The sequence below is a fragment of the Hakea prostrata genome, chromosome 7, assembly GCF_041222555.1.
Source record: "Hakea prostrata isolate BN-2017 chromosome 7, UWA_Hpros_2, whole genome shotgun sequence".
Taxonomy (NCBI): domain Eukaryota; kingdom Viridiplantae; phylum Streptophyta; class Magnoliopsida; order Proteales; family Proteaceae; genus Hakea; species Hakea prostrata.
In genome coordinates, this window is record NC_142606.1 from 69,607,817 (window position 1) to 69,626,127 (window position 18,311).

The following is an 18,311-nucleotide window of genomic DNA, read 5'->3' on the forward strand; positions in this document are numbered from 1 at the left end:
TGGACCTTGGTTGACCTTGACCTCGAACTCTCAACGGGGGATGTGATTCCAAGATTCTTTTTGGATCAATTTATTCTACCATGAGAATTTATTTTATTATCATTCTATTAATTAAAAAAAAATTGAATTGAAAGTTGAAAGTTGAAGGTTGAAAGTTGAAAGTTGAGAATGAAGATTGAAAGTGATTTCCAATTAATAATTTATATCATGTTCATGAATGCTCCGTCCATGATCATGCATCCTTAGAAGGGTGGAGGGCATGCTAATATCCATGGATATTTACGTTTAAATATGTACAATACAATCCATAGCGGAGGAGACAAGAGTGAAGAGAGAGAAAAGAAATGTTTCAGAAATTTTCTTTCCAAGTCCGTGCGAGTGTTAATTATTTTTGTTTGGTGTTGCCCAGAAATTGTCCACATAAGTATTGCTGTCACCCATCACCATTAGCTCTGTGCCGGTCTATATTGAAACTTGAGAGCGAGCCTTTGGTGAAGCGAGAGAGAAGAGACAGACAGACATACGAGAGAAAGGCGAAGTGGCCAGAGGAGCAGAACCCAGATGAGTCCAGATCTCTAAATTTTCTGTAAATCATCGTATGTAAGTTTGATTTCATGGGTAATCGCTAGAAATGTCTTAGAATTATTGATCATCGTTTTACATTCATGGAAGCAGACTTGTCCTAAGAAAAAAATCATTTTTTAAATACCCCATTTCATTTTGGCCTTGTGGATCTTCGAAAATGTCGAAATGCGTTAACTACTTTATGAAAGTTAGGATTTTTGGGCCTAAAAATGAGATCTTGATCTAGGGTTTGTGAAAATTACAGCTTTGATTTGGATACGGTGTTCCGGCTAGGGTTTTTTTTCTCGCTTTGATCCGTTTCGGGTGCATGAGGCTCTGGTGTTGTTTTGGCATTTGGGAAGAAGCAGTGGACAATAGAGGTGAGTCAGGTGACATGAAAGAAGGGTTCCTCTCTGCTGATGCTGAAGCTAAGTCTGAATCTGCGGCTATGGAAAATGACCGACCTGGGTCTTCTCGAATGGGGTTCTCAATTGGAGACGACATGGGGGAAGATTTCTTTTTGGATATGGAACTTGCAAGAGATCAAGGCGGGAACGGGATCACTGGGGATGGTTCCGTTCCATGGGAGGTGATGATTAGAAATTCTTGTTATTTTGACCCGTATGCCAGTACCAGTGGTCAGGATCCGAGGGAGATTGACGTGTTGGGTTTCGATGAAGAAACTTCCTTGGGTCTCGGAAGGGGGAATCACGATCGTGATTTCCAGTACAAACGAGCTAAAGTTCTCTCCGATTCTCTGTGAGTGATTTTTCTTTTTTCTCTGGTCAATTTCCATTCCTTTAAGAAAAATATATACTGAATTTTGAATATTTTCTACCTACGATAGATGGTTTCGTAGTTTCGTCATGGATGATATCATAGTCCCATCTCCCCTAGGCTTACATATTTGAGAAAAAATGCGTGCTTTTAAGAAAGTCGCTTTGCGTTTTATGTGATTTAATGCTGCTGTTATGAATATTTCCGTCTCCACGTTGCAGTCCTTGTTGCAACTTTTATGGGCTGATTAATTGAAGCATACCTCTGATTGAGCCATGGAGGGGCTTTCAAGGTTCAATGCTTAAATTTTTCCCACCGTGGACGCTATCATTTCTGGTCTTGCATTTTGTCCCGTTTTGAGCCATTACTTTGAACTGAACACTATAATATGAACACCATTTCTGTGATTTTGTCTAGATATTTGGCTGAGTTGAGTGATCCATGACAGTGAATGTTTATTGAAGGTGTCAATTTAAAGCTGTTAAAAGACTATTATTATAAAATGTTACCTCATATAATATAAGCATAAAAGTGAGAAATGATTAATAAATTAAGTGTGGAGGGCAAGACTGCTGCATTTTGAATTTTGGTGCTCGGAAACAGAGTTCACTGGTGGCTTTAAACCTTGAGGGCTTATTGCTTAATGGTGTCACCAACCAGACAACCACTATGACCTCCTATTAAACTTCTCTACTACCTCACTACCTTGTGCTGTTAACGAATGTTTCATTTGGTTGCTTCTTAAGGTGCTCTCCAATATGCCAAAAATCTCTAATCAATTATTTCCCCAGATAGGTTTTCTCTTATGCCAATTCTTGTTTTCAAAAATGATGGGCTCATCCTCATTTCATTTATGATGGCAGCCTTCGCCTCAGATTGATTCTACTGATGCTGTAGTGAAGGGAACCTGAATTTTTTTTCCTTCTTTGGGGTGGAGGGGGGGGGTGTATGAGATTTTAACTAGTGTGACTAAGTTATATGCTCAAAACATTGATTTGCTTCTGTTTTTAGACCCAAATCCTTCCTCTTGTCTCTTTCTTTCTGACCCACTATGTGACCAAATATACAGAATTTGCGCCTTTGTTATCTAGGTTTTGATTCAAACTGCATTGAATTGCATTATTTGACTTTGAACAAACAGCCAAACAGCCAAACAGCAATCAAGTTTTCTTCAAAACCAAAATGTAATATAAGTGATGCAGGTGATTCAGCCAACTAACTCTTCACTTTGAGGTAACAATGTTTTGGGATCTGCCCATATGCATTAACTAATTCGAGTGATTTTTATAAAATCTATTATCATCCAATTCTGAAGGTTGTGTGGTAGGTCAACCATTCCATCCTGCAGGCTGACCTAGATTTCAGATTTTTGGAATTTTTAGAGGCCATTGTGATAGAAATTAATTTTTCTAAATAAAGAGAAATATATAAGAAAAGTTATCGATTCAGTTGTCACAATTCACAAGAAAACTGTCAAGGTACTCTTACAAAGGGTTTTAAAGCAGCAATAAATTGAGGGGGAGAAATTTAAGATATATAAAATACCGAATGACTAAATGCTGACATACACATGTCAACATGGTGGTTAGAGTAGTGTGTATATCATCCCTATATATTCTATGGTGTCTGACCAGGGTCTCCAATGACTGCCACTTGAATAATTCAATTGGCGTGCTGTTCTCGACATCTTTTATTTTAAGTAGAAAATGCCATATCTTCGAGTTTGGGAAGTCTCATGCTCAAGAAGTACCTTCCTAGCTTACTTGTTCTCGGAGATCATTATTCCTTACTCTGCGAAGGATCTAGTTAATAGTGAAGTGCATCACCTTCATCAAAATCACCTTTATTCTATTATCATTATTTTTCTGATTATTGGTCCCTGATGATGGATGTGTGATCAATTTGACGAAAAGCTGCAATGTCTAGTGTTTATTACTTGGAGAATTTATTAATTACTAGTCGCTGTGTGGTCCACATTATGTTTGTATGATTGAGTGCATTACATTTTTTCTAATGAAAAAGATATGCTTTAAACACATGATGTGAGAAGCGTAAAATGACCTAGGAATTCCTTGAGTTAATGATCCTAGATGGAAATAGGGTTGTTTCAAGACATAGAATGACTCATGGGAGCACATACGAAGAGGCTGAAAACTAATAGAAAATAAACTGGACTAAGGCATATGGTCTTTGAACTTATAAATTTGTACTTGTATTGAGAGTTCAAAAGGTCAAGAATTGATTGCATCCTTCTTGTGTGGTGAATAATATATTGTCATGGCAAACAATTTGCACAATAATAAATTGATATTGCCAACATATATCATACATCAATAAACTCCCGCATTGGAAAAGTCACTGCTGATAGCAGCTTAAGAAGAGCAATATTGTGTACCAGTTCATGCCAACCATCAAACATAACACCCCAGTTTTGTATGTTATGTTCCTTGGCTTTTCTTGAAAGGCATTTATAAGTAATAAAAGTAAAAAAAAAAAAAACATAGTGAAGGTAATTCTTTTTGATTTGATGACTAGTTGCTTTCTTCCTTATTCTCTTTTGAACATTTTTTACCAGGGAATTTCGTTATGCAACTGCAGTGTCACCATGTCCTGATACATCCACTTCATCAGCTGCTGGGCCTCAAAATATATCTCAGGGTTCTGTTCCTTCTGGCAGTGAGATGGTCCTTTATCTTAGTTTGACACCAAATGATGGGGGTAATAGAAATCCTATGGACTCTAATGGTGGAGGAGACAATGGTGGAGGTGGGAATAGTACTTCTAAGATAGAAGATTCAGAAGTGAAGATGGATCTTACAGATGACCTATTGCATATGGTATTTATAATGTCCAACAGCAAGATTTTATTGATATTTGTCTTGAATCTTCATCATAGCCTTACAATTTTCTTTTTTTGTTTAAGGTTTTCTCTTTCTTGGATCACGTTAATCTTTGCCGAGCTGCTAGAGTTTGCAGGCAGTGGCGTGTGGCCACTGCTCATGAGGACTTCTGGAGGCGTCTTAATTTCGAAAATCGGAATATCTCTCCAGTACAATGTGAGTCTTTTACCAATCTTATGTTGCTAAAGCTCTTTAATGAGTATTTGGAATTAGGATCTATTTCCACTTAAATAAGCATTCTTTCGTAATGATTGAGATTAGATGAATGAGTCAAAACATTTATAATTGGCTATATGACAGATTTTTGATGAATTAGTAAATTTTTCTACGTAAGCTTCAATAATTTCACTAGGTATTGTCTTGGGGAGCTTTTGTGTTTCCTTAAATTCCTGAAGTTCTTGACTCTAATTTTTCCCTTTTTCTTTTTGGAGACCAAATGAGGGGCCTTAATTCATATTATATCTATTCTTTTGCAGTTGTTGAGATGTGTCGCCGATATCCAAACATTACAGAAGTTAATATCTTCGGTGCTCTTGCTGTTGACTTATTCGTTATGAAAGCGATCACCTCCTTGAAGTATATTTTGCCTCCTTGTTTTCGGTTCTGCCATTTTAGACGTTTTACTCGTACCCCTTACTCTGCTTCCTCTTGCACCAAATATCTATTACATTTAACTTTTGTTTCATGTTGCTTATATTGGTGGTTGATACTCAGGTATATCGAGACTTTGATTGTTGGAGGGAAGGGGCATCTAGATGATGGCTTTTTCCATGCTTTAGTGGATTGTTCAATGTTGAGAAATTTGAGTGTTAATGATGCAACTCTCGGCAATGGTGTTCAAGAGATACCTGTGTCCCATGATAGATTGCGTCATCTTCAAATCACAAAATGTCGTGTGCTTCGCATTTCTGTGAGGTGAAAAATACTCCGATGTTGTATGAATTAAAATGTATGTTGTAGGAACTTCTAAGCTGGTGCATTGTATTCTGCAGGTGCCCCCAATTGGAAACCCTTTCCTTAAAGCGTACTAACATGGCACATGCCTTACTTAATTGTCCTCAATTACATGAATTAGATATAGCTTCATGCCACAAGCTCTCAGATGCTGGAATTCGTTCAGCAGCAACGTCATGCCCTCTGTTGGCCTCATTGGATATGTCAAACTGTTCATGTGTTAGTGATGAAACATTGCGTGAAATAGCACTTACATGTCCTAGTCTTCGTGTTCTCAATGCATCATACTGTCCCAACATATCACTTGAAGTAAGCTTCCTAAATTTGACTTTGATTTATCCAGATTATATGATTTGTGTTCAAATTATCTTCATCTGACATGGTCATGTAATGCTTCTGCTGATGGAAGTCTGTAAGGCTGCCTATGTTAGCAGTTCTGAAGCTGTGTAGTTGTGAGGGGATAACTTCTGCATCCATGGCTGCAATAGCTCACAGTCACATGCTCGAGGTTTGGTCTTGCTGTTGCCTCAATTATTGGTGTTTCCTGATCTTTTGTTACAGAAAGTTTTTGTTTACAACTTCTCACTTCCTAAGTTGAAATGTCCATTCTACTCCAGGTTCTAGAGCTTGATAATTGTAGCTTATTGACATCAGTCTCCTTGGATATTCCTCGCTTGCGGAATATTAGACTAGTGCACTGCCGCAAGTACTTACCATGACCCTTGTCTTCATCTTCCTCTTTCTGTATTCCTCCCTTACCCTATTGTTTTTTCTGTATAAATTTGTTTTTGGGTGTGTCCTGAACCATATCATTGTGCTTCTTCTTGGTAGATTTGTTGATTTGAACTTGCGGAGCCCTATGCTTTCATCTATTACAGTTTCCAATTGCCCTGCACTCTTTCGTATCAATATCACATCAAATTTGCTGCAGGTTTGTGCTGTTGTGGTTATCTCCTTTTCCCCCCTATTTGCTTTTGGAAAATTGGATTTTTGACAGTGTGTATCCTGGTAATGCAGAAGCTAATGTTGCAGAAGCAAGAAAGTTTGAGCACCTTGTCATTGCAGTGCCAGTCTCTGCAAGAACTGGACCTTACTGAATGCGAATCTTTGACAAATTCTATTTGTGAGGTTTTTAGCGATGGTGGAGGCTGCCCAATGCTCCGATCCCTTGTTCTTGACAACTGTGAGGTTTGTAGTAGTCTTTATCCGTGACTGTCTAATGCTGTTATGTGAAATCATCTTTGTTTGGCATTATGGCTGTAGCTTGGGCTGACCAACTTCTATTATTGCCTGGCCTGAGTCAGATTTTGGCCCTTAAATATGATAGGTTGGAAATCTCAACACGAGGTCAGGCTTGATCAAGTTAAGGTTTAAGCATTGATTTTGGCCCTCGACCTACCCAGGAAGATCCTCATTTTCTCGTGTACTTGCATTTGGTATATGGTTTATGTGACAAACCTTTACATACCAAGGTTGTGGTGAATAGAAGTATACAATTGTTAACAAAAATAATTTTAGATCACAATCATTACTGCTAGAAAACTTGTCCCGCTGTTTGGTCTTTTATGGTCAAATTGGGGTGGAAAGTCAACGCCAAAGTGTTGGTAAGGCTTAAGGATGTACTGGCATGCACACCTGGTGGCTAGTTTTTGCTTAAGAAAGTAGGCATGGGAGCAAAGGAAGGGAAGTCACTTGTTTGACGATGTTTTATAATTCAATAGTATGACAAAAACAGGGGGTCAATTCATAACAGAGGATGCCTCTTTCACATCCTCCTTGGTGCTTCTAGTATTGCATTTTGGCATTTGACAAGCTAGGCATGTGGTCAAAGTACAAGTGGCTGTCGCAGGCTTTCTGCTTGGCTTGGTGGCGCATGCATCAAAGTACAAGTATTCTGTTGGTACCCTGGATGGGGGGTGCCCACTAGCTGAAGTGGGATGTTGGTGTACCCTTTGTAGGTTTGATGACTCACTGGGACTCTGTTTAGTGGAGTGTGTTAGCTACTTAGCATGATGCAGTACCTGGCAACCAGAGGTTTGGGTTGTGGATGATACTAGCACCATACGTGCAATGTGTGACAATGGCACATGATATTGGGCGAATGGGCTATCTGGTGTCCTTTGGTACAGGTGTACATTAGACATGTATTGGGGTTCAGTATGTTTGTGTAAGTGTTGGTACTCGGGCATACTTGTGCAACTGTGATGGTCAACATGGGAGATTTTGCCATAGGTCTGGCCAACCCTCTGTGTACTTTGTGGGCTTTGAATTTGGCGATAATGGCACCTTAGTGCAAGCATGGTAGTTGGCTCAGCTATATCTTTTGACTTTCAGTTGGTATGGCATGGCTTGCCCTATGGCAGTGCTGCACTAGTAAGGGTTGCCACGACGTGGGTTTGTGTTGTTGGTGGATGATAAGATAGACGGATTCCACTTGATAGGTAGCGTTCTTGTCATGTGAAGGCCTGCTCAAACTCATCCAAGCAAGAAAAAGAAAAGAGTGCTCCACTCCAAAAGAGAAGGAACAGAAAGAGCAGGTGGCATCTCTCGTTGTCTTCATGGATTTTTGCATCTGAATGACCAAAAAAAGAGAGCTGAACTATGTTTGTTTCGGGATGGAAACAGATCATTGCTGAGACGCGGAGAGGCGACTTCTAGGTTGCGGTGCTTGTCAAATGCTAGTTGTTTGGAAAGTATCTTGATGGTGATACAATGAAGTGACTGTGGGTTAGAGTGAGCAAACCTTACCTTAGAGTTGTTACTTGCACCCAAGCCTTCCCTGTTGATTATTGGGAGGCTATCTGGATGACTGCTAATATGGTTTGGATAAACATTGGCTAAGGTGCTGACAAGCCTGACCTGGTGTTGTTATCTCAGGCTGGATTGGGTTGGTTGGGTGGTGGATGGGGATGGGTGAGCTAATCTAACCTGTACAATTAGACTAACACCTTAATTGGAGAAGATAGCTTCCATATTCTAGTTGAGGAAAGATGATACCCAAATTTTTTCTGCATGTTTTTCTTACGACTTCATTGGTTTTGGAGTTCAGTTCCTATTTCAGAAGTTGTGCTTTTGTAACTGTTGTTCCATATAGTTGGAAGACTGTTTTTCATTCTTCTGGTATGGTACTAGAAGAATGGAAGTAACCTTCTTCTGTTCTTTTATGTGTAATTGACTGGGACCAATTTGGCTGATTTTGATTATAAAATATGATCTGTTGTATATTATTTTTTATATTTATATTTTTGAATTATGAATTTTTTGAGATAAGTATCAAGCAAAACAAAATTTGTCTAGTTAACTGCATTTAGATGGGATGAGGCTTAATTCAGTTGAGGTGAGTCTATGAGATAATCTTGAACAGAAATAATACCGAGTTAGACAGAATTTACAGTATTGTAAACATGGCGATTTAGATCTTTGTTGAGTTCATTATTTGATGGTTTGCCAGAGTACAATGGAAATAACTTTGTTGTTTCATGTTCTTGATAAAGAGTTATTTCTGTAAAATGATACAAGAAGAATTGAGTAAAAGAACATAGAAATTTGCTTGTAGTGGACTACCACCACCATCTTAGTTTGCTCCATTACAGGTATTATCAGGCAGAAGTGCACACCCTGAGAGTATTCTGAAATGATATCCTGCATGCTCACTTTCAGTTTTAGGCTGGAAATATAGATTTTTATTGGGGGCTTGGAGTTAGGAAATTGATGAAAGTGGATAAAAAACTGAAGTCTGAGATCGAGTTGGTGTTATTTAGAGCTATAATTTTGTAGGAAAAGCTATGCAAGTAAGTGATGCTGAATCCCTGTATGGTTCATCTGTTTGCTTAGATTTTATTGCAGCCCTATCCTGCCATTTAATCTGGTGAGAAATCTAGATAATCGCAGTGCTCAGATCTTGACAGTGGTGCTATATTGGAATATTTGGCTGTTTGATTTTGTTATTTGATGCTTTTTGATGCTGTTTAAAGCATGGTAGTTATCCTATTCTTCTTACTCAGTCCTGTCTTTTTGTTCTGTAAGTTAAAGTGCTTATTTCAATTTTACAGAGTTTGACAGCCGTGGAATTCAATAGTTCCTCTTTGGTCAGTCTTTCCCTAGTTGGTTGCCGTGCCATGACTACTCTGGAACTCAGATGCCCTAATCTTGAGCAAGTTTTTCTGGATAATTGTGATCATCTTGAGAGAGCATCATTTTATCCTGTAAGTGGATGCAATTCCTTTTTTATTTTTATTTTTTAATATATATATTATTTATTTATTTTTATTTTTATAAAAAAACATTAATTATTGGCGGTGGTTTGTAATAATGATTTTATGTACTCTTACGTTGGTTGTTGCTGATGAGTCTTTAATTTTTCAGACTGCAGTGTTCCATGATTCTGGAGCAACTGCTGTATGATTGATTGTGCTGTGTTGTGTATTTACAGATCTTTTAATTTTAATTCCTTGAACATGTAGCACTGAAGGGGTTACATAACTTCCATCAACATGTTTATGTGTATGGAATTATGGATTTGATATTAGAGTATCAATTAGCATAAACCTGAAAGAAAATGTTTGGTGCAGGTTGGACTTCGGTCCCTTAATCTTGGTATATGTCCCAAATTGAATGTACTTCAAATTGAAGCTCCACATATGATTGGCTTGGAGTTGAAGGGATGTGGTGTTTTATCTGAAGCATCCATCAACTGCCCTTACCTGACTTCTTTGGATGCTTCCTTTTGCAGGTGTTTACATCTTCTTTGTCATGTAATTGGTCTTCATAATTTCTTGCTTTAATTGCTTTGCTGACATATTTTTCGTACACAGCCAACTTAAGGATGATTGTTTGTCTGCAACGACTGCTTCATGCCCTCTCATTGAGTCGTTAGTATTGATGTCATGCCCGTCCATTGGTCCAGATGGGCTCTCTTCTTTGCGTCGGCTTTCTTGTTTGACCTTGCTGGATTTATCATACACTTTCCTGGTGAACTTACAGCCAGTTTTTGAGTCCTGTTTGCAGTTGAAGGTAATACTAACAGAAGCTAGAATTTATATCTTCTTTTGGTTGTAGCTTTTGGATTCATTCCCTCTCCTCTTTTGGCTAAAATTTAGGGCCCCTGTTCTGCCTTGCAGATGGGCTTATCCCCCCCCCCCTTTTCTTTTCTTTTTTTTTTTGATGGGGGGAGGCAGTTTGGGTGTCGTTATCTTGGGGTATGCAGATTGTTTGCAGTGAGCAGATGCCAAACTTGAACATCAAACACTAATCTTAATTATCTACTTAATTGTGGCTATTGTGTTTCCATTGTCTGCTTGCAGATAGAAGGCAGAAATTGGATTATTGTAAGAGTAATTTAGGTTGTCAAAATGATAAAAAAACTCAAGTATTACCCGTTGCAACTCCCAGTTATGAGTTGAGTTCCTTTCATCATTCAAAGGGATTTTGCTGGCAGAATGGTGGTTGTATGTCATATCAGGTGTAGCACAACTGGTAGTTAGATTTCCATATTGAACCATGGAAGCTTGCTTGACACCCAAATTTGTGTACAGTAAGCCATTGTCCTCTCTAAATAATATCAGAAGAAAAATGGGAAGAGAAGAAAGGGGAGGGAGAGAACATTTAGAAATGATAAGGTTGTATAACCTCGGGAGTCTCAGCTTAGTGTTAGAGGCTTAGAACTTAGTCCATTCAATACATAATCCCTTAGAGAAACCAAGGGACTCAAGAAAAACATATTAAAAGATAAAACAAGGTATATTTCTACACCTAACTCATCTCGGTTATCAGCACTCTACCGAGATTTTACATAGTTTTTACTGATACTTCCCCTTGAGCTTACCATAGATGTTAATCATGTCCAGCTGGTTACAAATACAGTTCACTCTAGCACTCTCCAGAGGTTTGGTATACAAATCTTCAAGTTGCAATGTGACAGGAGATACAAGCCTTTGTTGCAGCTTCTCTCAAACAAAAGGACAGTCTGCTTCAACTTGTTTCATTCTTTCATTAAACATAGGATTTGAAGTTTGGAGACAGGCTTGCTTATCTGATGTCAATTGCAAGAGTGAATCTTCCGTAAATCCAAGCTCATCAAAAGAGTTGTTTCACTGACATCAGCTCATACGTAAGATGTGCTATAAGTTGATATTCTGACTCTGCATTGGCGTGGCCACAATTGCTTGGTTCTTGATTTTCCTCGTGATGTAGTCCTAGATCTGTACGAGAGCAACTGGGAGGCAATCCATGATCTGGGATGAACTAGTAAGCTTGGGTAGGTCAAATTATGAATTTAGGTTCAACACTAGGGTTTGGGTTGGTAAGACCTAGGATTTGCATGGATGGTGAAATATTTCAGGTATTTGAAAATAGTCTTGGGGGAATTCAGGATTTTTTGTAGGAATTTATGGCTACAACTAGGATCTAATTTCTAGCTTAGGGAGGGGATGGTGTGATCCATGTTTGAGAGCAAGTTGATGGTTAGTGAGGACCTCGTGGAATCGATGGAGAGGCTGCAAAGAGACCAAGTTTTTCTTATGGGCAAGGGTCATGTGTCAACAATTTGAGGGTTTGTGGATGGTCTGATGTAAATGTTATGATGTCTTCTGAGAATTAGAAGGTAAGAGATGAATTTTGTAGTTTTCCTTACTGGGGCAAGGGTGACGGTCAAAGTTTGAGCGTTTGTCGATGGCCTGATTTAAAATTTATGATGTCCTTACACTCTTGGAAGGTAAGGAGTGAAATTTGAAGTTGAGAGTCTCAGACACGCCAGTCAGCAGGATGTTGGATACAAGCGTACAACTCTGAACATCTACATTGGAAGAAATATCAAAGGGAAGAAGAGGATGTAGAGGTAGATGAAATTGATTGACCCAAACTCTCCGAAGTATATATTGGTACCAACAAGAGGTTGTGCTGGCAGCGATGGCAGTAGCAGTGGTGGAGAAAACTATGGAGCTTGAAGAAAGGGATGGAACAATATATAAAGGAAGATCATCGTCTGTCTTAGCGACAACAAAAGTAGTATTAGCATTTGAGGTAGACAGAGAATGGAAATATTGGCTGTGACAGTATCTTTGCATTGCAAATGAATGACAGTGATAAACCTTTTGAATAGTCAGATGCATTTAACAGTCTTTGGGATTCAATTTGGAAACACTCTGGCGATAATCTTAAAAAGAAAAAAAAAACGCTTTTAGCACTACTAAAAGCACGTAGTGCTTAAACTAAATAAAGGGTCAGAAGGATATAAAAAAGAATGAGGTATACCTCCATGCAGAACACAATAAGGCATGTGATAACAAGAATATAGGAATGCAGTCATAACACAATTAATCCCGTAAAACTTCTCAGACAACTCGTAGATTTGAGACGGGATGTTCTGTTCTAAGTACAGAACATTTGTGCATCTAATAAGTGCATTCTTGTTGGTCACAACCAATCCATACTGGCTTACTTATTTTCTTTCATTGTTGAAAGTTGTTGATTCCTCTTAACTTCTTTTGGTTGATACAGTTAGATGATGAAGGCACAACCTCAGTAATTACATTCTTTCACTGGTCAGATGTCTTTCAAGAACACAGGAAAGTAGAATGAAGGTGTGATATGCACCAATGATTATGGAGGAAGCCATACCCTGAAAAAGCCAATCTCAAAGCCATGATGTAGAATATGAGGATCCAATCTTAAAGCTCTGATGTATAATAGACATCTGACATCTAATTTGATGAAGAATCGATCTCAAGTTTCAAAAACCCTGTAGAACAAGTTGATCTCAAACCTGGTGAAGTTGTTCGGTTTTAAACTCCGATGAAAAAGTCAATCTCTAACTCTGATGGGAAATCAAGCCTTAATCTTTAAATTACAAGCTTTAATGCAATATTTATCTTCATTCTGTCTAAGCCGGGCTTCGAGAGATGTAGTTCTTAATCTTCCAACATGAACTAATTTCTGAACTGTCCCAAAACACTGAATATGACACTGCATTTTCGTCAAACAATAATACAAGAGAACTTTCGAAACTTGAACTGACATGGATCAATCAATATGATTGAAACTATGAAAGGAAGTAGCCAAGATATCGGGAGGTTGTAGCAGTCTCTAGAGGTCTTGCTTTTATTCCATGTGAATGATAGTATGAGATAAAAAGGAGAAAAAAGTAAGAGAGTTCTAACAATGGGAGTGTTGGGCTGTTAAAAAGCATGGTGTAGATAAACTTAGTGTGGCAGAAATGAGGATGCTAAGATGGATGAGTGGCAAAACTAGGAAGCATAACATAAGGAAAATGATCATATTAGGGTTGGTTTGGGAGTAGCTCCAATAAGTGATGAGCTTTGAGAAAGTCGTCTGAGGTGGCACGACCACGTTAAAATGCACTTGTACAAAGAAATGACGTAATCCAAATTGAAGGAATTAAAAGAGCTAGGGCAGTCCTAAGATAACCTTAAGATAAGTGGTGAGAAATAAAATGCATGGCTTAGGCCTTGTATCTAGCATGGCCTCAAACAGAGCTGATTGGAAGGCAAGAATCCATGTAGCCAACCCCATTTAGTTGGGACAAGGCTTGATGATGATGATGATGAACCAAATTCTAAGGTTTAGTTTGTTGGAATTATGCCCTTGAATTAAGCTTACTCTAGGATCTTCTCTCTCGGGAACTAGTAGTCTTCTAGGGCTAGGAATGCCTTCAGTAGATTGGGTTGTTTTAGGGATCACAAGGGTTAGGTATAGGCCTAGAAGGGTTTAGCCAGGCTGGGGTTAGAGGACTTTAGACTTTAAAGCTTGGAACCTTGCTGTAACTGAGGTTTTGGCTCTGTTATTTAAGGTTGGGGTTAAGTTTATGGTTGACGGCTGCTGCTGTTTGGTATTTTCTGTGTAGGGTTAGGCTAGGGCCTGAAAACTAGGGTTCTGGGGTTTCGGCTTGGTTAGGAATGGGACTGTAGTAGTTATTTTGTGAATTCAGGCTAATCGCAAGGGGTTTGGTTTAGTTTGAGGTTTCCTATCTGGATTAGGACTCTTAGGGAAGTCAATTAGGGTTAGGAAATTGGAAGGGTAAGTAGGGTGGGTGGACGAGATGGTAATTCTAAGTAATTTCTAAGTGGTATTGGAATGAGGTTGAGGGTTTAGGTCTAGAGGTTGAAGTTGAATTGCGGAATTTTAATGAAAAGTTGAAGTGCAGGAAATTTTATTAGTGCTATGGATTATGTCTTGAAGGAGAAGGGGGTAGGGATGGGTTAGGGTTAAGGTGTGATTTTACTACAGGGAGAAAGGGAGATAAAAATTAGGTGATGGGGTGGGGAAGTATGGAATTAAGAGGGGGGCGGGGGAGAGGGGTGCTACTGTTATCATAGGGAAGGGGGGAGGAGCTGGGAAACTTGTGGATGCTAGCGGGGAGGGAGAAGAGTGCTGGGAAAGAAGTGGGAGTATGCTGTACTTGGAAATAAGGAGAAGCTACTGGAATTGAAGGACTGCTGCTGAAAACGCACTAATGGCTGCCGCAGGCCTCCCCCAAAGGAAATCCATGACTTTCACTTCCTCCAAATTCTCAATCACAATTTTATTAATCAATTGAACTTGCAAATACAGAGGATGGATGCTTTAATTATAGCCTCTAAAAGAGAACAAACTAGGGCTTTCCTTAGGAAACCAACTCAGGTTCAAATTAGCACTCTAATTCTAAGTATGACTCTTACTTGACTAGAAACCCTAATACAAACAAGGATTCTATCATATCTCACTCTAGAAGGATCCAATTTAGAATCTAAGAGTAGGTAAGGAATCCTAATAAGACAGACTGAAACTAGGGGTTCTCACCCAACCTAGGAATCATACCCTAACAGAGACTCTTTAATGTCACAAAATATTGACTCAAATAGAAAAACAAAAGTAGATCTAGGGTCCTAATAACAAGCTTGGCTCAGTGACACCCTAACCCTTGGACTCCAAAAAAATAACCAGAATGACCAAAATACCCCTGGGTGTATTAGTAGGGGTTCTAGGGTTTGGGCAAAGAAACCCTAGGCCTTATGCTGCCCCTGGGAACAGTTACATCAATAAGGGCTTTGGCACCTTTTCGTTGACATTTTGGGACATATTTGAGGAGATGAGTAGGATATATAATAAGTGTAGAAGATATCCCACCACAGCTGCTTTTTGTGCTTCATCTTTCTTTTTGGTTTGAACTGTGTGTAATCGTTGTTAATCTTGTTTGTGTATTTCTGTTTTTGACAGGTATTGAAATTACAGGCATGCAAGTATCTGACTGATTCTTCTTTGGAGGCTCTTTATAAAGAAAGTGCTCTTCCAGCGCTTCGCGAGTTAGACTTGTCTTATGGGAGCCTTTGCCAGTCTGCAATAGAGGAGCTTCTTGCTTGCTGCACACATCTGACGCATGTGAGCCTGAATGGATGTGTGAACATGCATGACCTTAACTGGAGTGTTAGTGGTGGGCAGTTTTCTGAGTTGTCTAGCATTGATGGGTCACATGCGATCTGTTCTCCAGATATCATCCCTGAGCCAAGTATGCACCCTGACCGTTTATTGCAGAATCTGAACTGCGTTGGGTGTTCAAACATTAAGAAAGTTTTCATCCCTCCGAGGGCCCGTTGTTTCCATTTGTCATCATTAAACCTTTCTTTATCGGTCAATCTGAAGGAAGTAGATATTACTTGTTTCAATCTGAGCTTTCTGAATTTGAGGTGCTTTTTCTTCTTTCCTCCTTGTTAAGCTGTTCTTTTTGGTAGCTTCTGTTAATATTCTTAGGCATTTTTTTCATCTGCTAAAGCATTTTCACCATTGCTTTCGTTCATGTTCTCAGCAATTGTAACTCCTTGGAAAATTTGAAGCTTGAATGTCCAAAGTTGACTAGCCTCTTCCTTCAGGTATGCATTCCTTAAAACTCAGCCAAAGTCATTGATGTCGTTTAATCAGGTTTTTGTTCTGCTATGAAGTATGTTACTATTAACAATTCTTCTTATTGCTTGATATCCTGAGTCTAAGCATTAATAATGACCTACTTATTGTGAAGGAAAAACTTCTATCCAGATTCAATTGCCATGGCAATTTTCATGGTGCTCTGTCTATCCAATATCAAAATCATTCATGATGTTAGAGTTATCTGGTTGTTGTGCTGCTGTGAAGTATGTTATTATGAGCAATTCTGCTTATTGCTTGATTTCCTGAGTCTGACCGTAGTGACAACATACTTATCATGAAGGAAAAACTTAATTATATCAAGATGGTTGACAATTGATAAACATGCAATAGGCAGTTTTCAGTGCTTCTTAGTCTTTGAATTTGTGTTCGAACTTGTCATCTTTTTTGCTTCGATTCTATTTTTGTTACTTAAAAGCTAACATCCGGTGTTCTATAGTCATGTAGCGTTGCTGAAGAAGTCGTGGAAACTGCGATATCACGTTGCAACATGTTGGAAACTCTTGACGTGCGCTTTTGTCCTAAGGTAACTTTCGTAGACCACTTCACTGGGTCTCTTAATTCTGGTTAATTTTTTTTTCTCTCTTTTAAATGTTGTTTCTTTTTCTTTGTTTCCTGGGTAACAGATATACTCAGTGTACATGGGAAGGTTACGTATGGTATGTCCCAGTCTAAAACGCATCTTCAGCAGCCTCTGTGCATCATAATACAGCCATGACTTGCTGCTGAAACTCTAATGGCATTATTGGTGCCCGGTGGGATGCTCTGCAGTTCTGGCCAGCGGCCTCATTTAGATTAGTAATTTATCTTCTTATGTCCGTTGTAAATAACCAATTTTCCCATGTTCTCTCTCTTTTTTTCCCTTTTGTTTTGGGGATTTTGGGGGGTTGACTGTTGGTGTTTGGTGAGAAACAGATTTGCCCTGGCCATTGTAAACGATTAAATAAACTGTGTTTTTATATAGGTTCTTGGGTGCCCATTGTTCCTTATTTAAGTGATTAATTCAGATTGGAGCTCTCTACCCCCTAGTGGAAAAGATTGTGCTGGAACTTACCAAGCTTAGCTGCTGATGATAATGGTGCCCTCAAAATAAATCTCTACTTGGCTTTGCATCCTTACAGAAAAGGAGTACTAGTTCTTGGCTTTGTGTTATTGTAAGTCAAAAAATGGTAGTTTTTTGTCCTTAGAATTTGTAAATTTTAGTCCGACATTAGGTATTTTTGTATTCTTCACTGTATTCTATTATTATAAATTAAAGGCATGCAGTGTAATAATTCACAAGGATTTGAGTCACCATTTCAACATTGTATTAGAATCATGTGGTTCCATCATGGATCACAGACACAAGAAGAAGACTCAAATGTAGAATAGCATTCCCCTTCATCTTTATAGCCTAAACCTCCATTCCATCATCTTCCACACTTTCCATAGATTGAAACTAACCTTAAATACCATTGCCTACTTCTCTTCTATCCTTCTAGCACTAATCCTCCAGAAATCTCTGAGAAGCCCTACGATTGTTCATGGAAGAGGTGCTGCATCTTTGTGACTCTTCTAGGGCCATCGTCTGCCTTTTTTTCCGAGTCCCTAACCTACTTAGAATCACTCTTAGGAGTGTCGTCTGCTTCTTGCAACTCTCTTAGGATGATCTACAAAAATTTCATCCTCTGTTTGCCCTTTAACCTGTGATAGTGTTTTAACACCTTCCCCCTCTCAAATAGACCTTCTAGACCTATCTCCAATCATGTTGAAACACTGCAGATGTCACTAGAGCCTTCAATGATGCTTAAGAGTGGTTCTAGGTACATTGCATGTAGCACCTAATATTTTGTGAATTTTTAGGGTATTTTTGTGTGAATTCAAATATTACTAGGGGGCTCATTGTAAGTTTAGTGCTCTTTTGTTCTTGCAAATGGCTAATTCCACCACTTCTCCCTTGTTTAGCACATTTGAAGAGTTTCGATTACATCTATCCTCGGGACCGTGAGCTTTCTCCGTTTCAGATGACTATTGTGAAACTTAATGGGACCAATTACCTTCGATGGTCTCGTTATGTTTCTCTTGTTGTTGGTGCTCGTGGTCATACTGGAAATCTTGATGGAATTTCTACCAAGCCTTCTACTCCTGATCCACAATTCACCAAGTGGTATATAGATGGATGTTTGGTCATGGGATTTTTTCTTAATTCCATTGAACTAAGCA

The 18,311-nt window shown here is 38.8% G+C and overlaps 1 protein-coding gene across 3 annotated transcripts; it reads left to right on the forward strand.

Annotated features, from left to right (window-relative positions):
- The first annotated feature begins 270 nt into the window (after positions 1 to 270).
- LOC149011880 (F-box/LRR-repeat protein 15-like) lies at positions 271 to 18,041 on the forward strand. 3 transcript variants are annotated; one of them, XM_089164325.1, is made up of 18 exons: positions 271 to 600; positions 830 to 1,323; positions 3,917 to 4,178; positions 4,265 to 4,397; positions 4,718 to 4,817; positions 4,956 to 5,156; positions 5,234 to 5,504; positions 5,605 to 5,703; positions 5,813 to 5,901; positions 6,027 to 6,126; positions 6,213 to 6,383; positions 9,248 to 9,400; positions 9,767 to 9,927; positions 10,010 to 10,208; positions 15,408 to 15,874; positions 15,994 to 16,057; positions 16,549 to 16,635; positions 16,736 to 18,041. In XM_089164325.1, exons 2-18 carry the CDS (start codon positions 893 to 895, stop codon positions 16,814 to 16,816), a joined length of 3,069 nt encoding a protein of 1,022 aa, XP_089020451.1. In that variant the 5' UTR covers positions 271 to 600; positions 830 to 892; the 3' UTR covers positions 16,817 to 18,041. The 3 variants fall into 3 exon arrangements, with proteins under 3 accessions (XP_089020451.1, XP_089020453.1, XP_089020452.1); XM_089164327.1 differs by having other exon boundaries at positions 271 to 596; XM_089164326.1 differs by having other exon boundaries at positions 271 to 1,323.
- Positions 18,042 to 18,311: the final 270 nt, after the last annotated feature.

Coding starts and splice junctions, on each gene's coding strand:
- LOC149011880 (XM_089164326.1), top strand. CDS start 893: ATGAGGCTCTGGTGTTGTTTTGGCATTTGGGAAGAAGCAGTGGACAAT. Junction 5,704..5,812: donor CTCACAGTCACATGCTCGAG/GTTTGGTCTTGC, acceptor ATTCTACTCCAG/GTTCTAGAGCTTGATAATTG. Junction 16,058..16,548: donor TGACTAGCCTCTTCCTTCAG/GTATGCATTCCT, acceptor GGTGTTCTATAG/TCATGTAGCGTTGCTGAAGA.